Source organism: Sceloporus occidentalis, unplaced genomic scaffold, assembly GCF_023333645.1.
Source record: "Sceloporus occidentalis isolate IW3139 unplaced genomic scaffold, rSceOcc1.0.p SCAF_132, whole genome shotgun sequence".
In the NCBI taxonomy this organism is placed as follows: domain Eukaryota; kingdom Metazoa; phylum Chordata; class Lepidosauria; order Squamata; family Phrynosomatidae; genus Sceloporus; species Sceloporus occidentalis.
In genome coordinates this window covers 1386260-1391629 of record NW_028317112.1, presented here as the reverse complement: position 1 = coordinate 1391629, position 5370 = coordinate 1386260, and the positions used below count along the sequence as shown (strand labels likewise).

General features: G+C 49.1%; 1 protein-coding gene across 2 annotated transcripts; it reads right to left on the bottom strand.

Moving 5' to 3' along the window:
- On the bottom strand, nucleotides 1-3081 carry LOC149281443 (zinc finger and BTB domain-containing protein 21-like). Of its 2 annotated transcripts, XM_089499314.1 has the most exons (2): nucleotides 1573-3081; nucleotides 1-987 (listed from the first exon to the last, which is right to left on the bottom strand). In XM_089499314.1, the coding sequence occupies exons 1-2, from the start codon at nucleotides 3079-3081 to the stop codon at nucleotides 1-3; spliced, it is 2496 nt and encodes an 831-aa protein (XP_089355440.1). The 2 variants fall into 2 exon arrangements, with proteins under 2 accessions (XP_089355440.1, XP_089355438.1); XM_089499312.1 differs by having other exon boundaries at nucleotides 1-3081.
- Between the last annotated feature and the right edge of the window lie 2289 nt (nucleotides 3082-5370).

Genomic DNA, 5370 nt, shown 5'->3' with positions numbered 1-5370 from the left:
TTAGTTGTGCGTCTGCTCGTGACTCCACAAACTGAACGCCGTCTTAAATGTCCGGTGACAAAGTTTGCACATGAACTGCCTTTTAAATGTAATCGCCGAGAGGGGCGGCGCGTGGTAGAAGAGGGTCTCCGACTCTTGAGGGGCGAACTTCTTCTCGGGAGGGCTGTGCTTCTCTGGGTAAGACGCGGTGGTCTCCGGTTCGATAGGCTGGATTTTAGGCAGCGGAGGTGGCGGCGGGTGAAGCGGCGGAGGAGACGGCGAGCTGACGGGCGCGCAGGCGTCGGATTCCCGGAACGACGCCTCTTCGCCTTGCGCCATGTGCGACTGAAAGTGACTCCAGAGTCTGAAGTTGGTCCGGAAGGCTTTGTTGCAGACGTGACAGATAAAAGGTTTCACGGAGCACAGCAGCTCTTGGTGTCGCTCCAACTGCTTGTGCACGGTAAAGATCTTCCCGCATTTTTCACAGGACCACATCCCACCTTCAGAGTCGGACGTTGCCTCTTTGTGGACGTAGCTCGAATCGGGCTCGTCCTCCATGTCATCCGCAGGTTCATCCTTGATCTGGGCGTTGAATCTCTTTGACATGCTGAGATCTTCAGGGAGACAGTTGGAATCATCGGAGTCGAAGTTCATATGTTCCGAGGAGTCGCTGTAGGCGTCGGGGTCATCTTTTGGCATGAGGAAACTGTTTACTTTTCTAGATTCCAGTAAAAGCTGCTGTCTCGCCGCTTTACTGGTCTCTCCGTTGCGATTTAATAGCGGCAGCGAGAGGTTCTCTGTTGGCGCCATGGTGTTCTGATTATGAACTTCCACCTGATGACGCCAAATGCTGAACGAAGACTTAAACGTTCGCATGCACTCGAGGCATGTGAGCTTTTTGTACTCGCACTTGGCTTCGTGTTCGGTTTTCAGCTCCGGAGAAGAGAATCGAAGGCTGCAGTAAGGGCACAACGTAGCGTTCCTACACATCCGCTCGTGATTTCCTTGCTCGACGAAGGAAGACAAAGTTGCGTTGCACAGCCGGCAGTGGAACACCTCTTTGCTTTCCACCGGACTCTTTGGGGATGAAGATTTTTTGGGCCGAATGTTCTTGGACAGAGCAGCTTTGTCTACGGGATGCATTTTAGCGTGCTGCTTGAGTTGAGACAAGAAACGGTAAGATTTCCCACAATAGTTGCAAACGTAGGCCGCTTTGGATCTTGACCTCAGGCTTCTTTTCATGGCTTGCGCTTGGCTACCCGACGGCCCCTGGTAGCCCTGCTTCCCCCTCCGTAACTTATACATAAGCGCCTTTTTAATCTCCCGCTCTCGAACAATGTCAATTAATTTCCTTTGGAATTTTTCATCCAAAACCCCGTGAGCACTCGACGCGGGAGAAGGATTTTTGACTATTCCGTGTTGCGTCTGACAGTGTGTCCATACCTTGAAGTTTGTGTGGAACCTTTTGTTGCAGATGTCACAAGCGTACGGTTTTTCAGGGTTATGGTACATATTTATATGGCGGTTAAGACCGGCGGTGGATCTGAATATTTTAAGGCAATGTTTGCATTTAAATTTCCGGGCTTGCCCGACCTCCTGCGTGTCGATGCACATCTCCTTGCTGTCGTCGGAATCATAGAAGTCACCTTCAAGATGAGAGGGCCTACGATCAAAGCTGGTTTCGGGCTCTGGTGCAGTGCTTGCTTTGGCCTTTGCTCTTCTAGAAGCCAACATTCTTCTGTCGCTGTGAAACCTTCTCTTGGCCGGCGGGCTGCTTGCTTCAGGAGTTTCTTCCATTTTCACACCAACGTCGCAATTACTAGCTTGCGCGGCATCTCCAACAGTAACCCTAATTATTTCCGCGGGTTCTGAAGGGGGAGGACTTTGGGGCTCAGTTTTTATTTGTATCTTATCATTTTGAAACGAGTCCCTGGAAGAGGACAGAGTAGATGCAAAGGACTTTCCGCGATCTGCGTTTTTGTCTTGTGCCGCGTCCCTTGCTCTTTTAAGCAATGTCTTCCGAGAGCATCCATCGGGCGCAGCGTCTTTTGAGGCATCTTCTATAGAAGGCCCCCCTTGCGAAGCCTGAAAGTCAGCATCGTGTGAGTAAGAAGGGACCTCACTGTCCATAGATAAAGATCTTCTGAGAAGACTTTTGACCAGAGGGCCGCTACGATCGATAGTTTGCTTCCCTGGAGCAGCCGACGGGACCGCGGCTCCAAGCTGAGAATAATAATGTAGGTTTCTATCTTCTTGTTTCACAGTGATGTCTTTCCCTGGCTTCTGCATCGGGTAGGGAGAGTCTGTCAGACTAAGCAAAGCCGGCACGTGTGCCATTTTCTTCTTAAAAGCCTCTGACGTATTCCCCCTCATTAAATGCATATCGGCAGCTTGCTGATCCTCGGCAGAATCAGCTGGAAATGTTTTTTTCTGCGCATTTCTTTTCATCCACCCACCTATATTAATGTCATCGGAGTTGTTGGATGATCCCCTCCAATTTCGTTTGGAATATAAACTGTTCAATGTGTCAGCCGACCTTAGGTGTTGCTTAGCCGAAGTACTCTTTCCTTGAGAAGACGACGAAGGCTTAGAAGACGAGCTTATGTCATGCGGGACGCGTCCGACGTCCCTCGCTTCGTTTTGGCTTTGACAGACAATGACGCTTCTCTGTTGGGATCCATTTTCTTCGTCCTCTGAGAAAGCGGCCTTTTTTGGGGGGCAAAAGGGCGCCTGAGGGGTCTTGGAAAGTATATTGGTTAAAAAGGTGATACCGAGACTATAGCCCAGCTCCTGCACGGCTGCCAGGCTGCCCTTCTCCACAAACAGCGAAGAAGAATAGATGTAACTCAACACATTTTCAAAAGCATCGGCTTCGCAGAAGTCCAGCTGAAAGACCGTTTGCGAATCGTTGTTTTTATTGGTGAACAGGCTGTGGAAGTATTCGCTGCTCGCGGCCAAAATGTTTTTGTGGGCGCGGAATTTCTGGTCCCCTACAATCAGAATGACGTCACACAGCTGCTCTTTCATCCGTTCCTCGTTTAAAGAGCTCAACAGGGAAATCGCGTGCGCCGGATTTATGTAATGGAGAAGTCCCCCGTCCATCGTGCTGATCTCCCTAAAGAGGGTGAAAAGAAAAAAATTACCGATGGTAGCATCACCCACATTCCCAGACATAATACTAATCAATAAATAATAATCCCCTTATAATATGAAAATCACGGATCCGAGTTTCTATAATGAAAAAATAACATAAATAATAAAAAAAAGTCATAAAATTGTAAGAAAATAATAATAAAATAGTTGATTTTGAAGAAGCTATTGTTTATCGTCATATACACAGAAACATGGCTTACAGCGGTTCGTGGCCCTGGAACCCAATTTTTTTTGGGGGGGGGGGGAGGGGGGGGGAATTCAGTGAAGCTTTGCGTGGAGAGACTGATGTTATAATAAAATACAGCGTTAAAGGGACACTCCAGCCCGTGCATTCGCCTGTCCCCCCCTACGCTACTTAAAGTGCAGGTGATGTGTTCGAGTGAACGCGATGCTCTGACCCCGCCCCCCCCGTGAACACGCTACCGATTGGCTGCTTCAACCAATGTAGGACCATGCGGGAGAAGGGCACCTGCCACCGCAGGGCTGCCTCCACCGCGACAGGTAGGCGCTTTTTTTTCTTTTTGTGATAAATGCATATTAACCCCTCCACTAACCTATGGACATATAGGTATGTTCTACCAAAAAAGCTGCCAGGATGCCCTTTAGGACGTATCTGTACATTCTGTCTTTTTTGGCACTGGCAGACATATCTCCCTATCTGGCTACCCGCTGACGGTTTGCATGCCAGGTAAAGAACGCCCGATCACGCGATCCCTTCTGGTAGACGTGAACGCCAATACGCACCGGAGGGCAGGAGACCCTCCCGGAATCTGTGATTGCTCCCCTTGCTGGCTGATCGCACGCATAGCGATCAGCAATGAAGGGCATGTAACAGCCGTGCAGTAAGAGGATATGAGACACTAAGAAGCAGCGAGTAAATTGCTGGCGCTATATAAACAAGACATAATAATAATAACAACAACAACATGCGCCATGATAAAAGACAACGCCGAAGGCTACAAATAAGTGTTACATGCGGAAGGCGTGCAAATAACTCATACAGGCTGCGGAGGGATTACGACATCTGCTGTTATAAATATATATACACACACCCCGCATATATAAATATATATAGATTATAAGCTCTTTGAGCAGGGCCCTCATCGCCAGTTGTATATATGTATATATACATACATACATACACACACAGCGTATACCATGGGAAGAGCCCAAACACACACTAGTTACTTCCCTGTATTATGAGGACTTCAACTCCTATTACCCTCAATAGCATGGGTTGTCGCGGTGCGTGTCAAAGCATATAGCCCCCCCAACCACCCCGCTTGGTGACCGCGGGTTGCCTAACGAGGCCAATAAAATGTAAAATTACAGAAAAGCCTTTTACCGACACTTCTGTTACTTTGTTAAATAAATAACAGGAGGAGGGTAAGTTTAGAACAAGAATGCACTTTATTCACTTGGCTTTATTTATCAAGCCATTTCCTGCTGTTTCTATACACGTTATCGGGGCCTTTAGGGCTGTAGAACCCTGCGATACCCTCATACCCAGCAAACATTGGACAAGTGGGACACTTGGGAGGTATGAGATTTTGTGGTAAACACAGTTACTTGTGAAATCATATACATTTAAGGCGGTGAAAATCTCCCTCCTGTCACTCAATGCTTCACAGCTGGATCAACCGATTCATCACCACAACCACAGCGCGCGTCGTCTACGTCATTATCTGGAACATTCCATTTGCGCGCTCACGTCAGGACTAGCCTCCTCAAGCTGTCAAACTGCGCACGCGCGCCCAACGACTACTCGGGATCATGTGACTGACTACATTATGCGGACTGCGCATGTGTCAGCAGCCGCCATGTTGGCACCAGGGAATAACCAGCGCATGCGTACAAACGGCTGGCGCCTGAAAAGGGTGTGTGTATTGAAGAAGGAAAGAAGGGGGGTAAGAAGCAGGGAAACTGACGGCTGTTAGAGGAGGGAGAAACAACTGCCGCAGCTCGGAGACAGGGGAAAGAAAGGGGAGATGGAGAAGCCACCTCAGAGTTACGTCAGGGGAAGCACGGCACCTCTGAGCCGAGGAAATGGAAGGCGGACTGCTTATCGGGCGATAGCGAAGCCCCACAGCTTCGTTTTTACTCACCGCGGGGTCAGCTCGCTCGGCTTCTGCTTAATTTCTCGACTCTCGGATTTCCAATTCACCGGCGCGCGTCTGCCGCCGTGATTCCATCCATCTTGAATTTGACGTCATCCCACACCAGAGATGAGGTCATCGC

Excerpts from the sequence above, each read along its gene's own strand:
- LOC149281443 (XM_089499312.1), bottom strand. The coding sequence starts at position 3,081 with ATGGACGGGGGACTTCTCCATTACATAAATCCGGCGCACGCGATTTCC.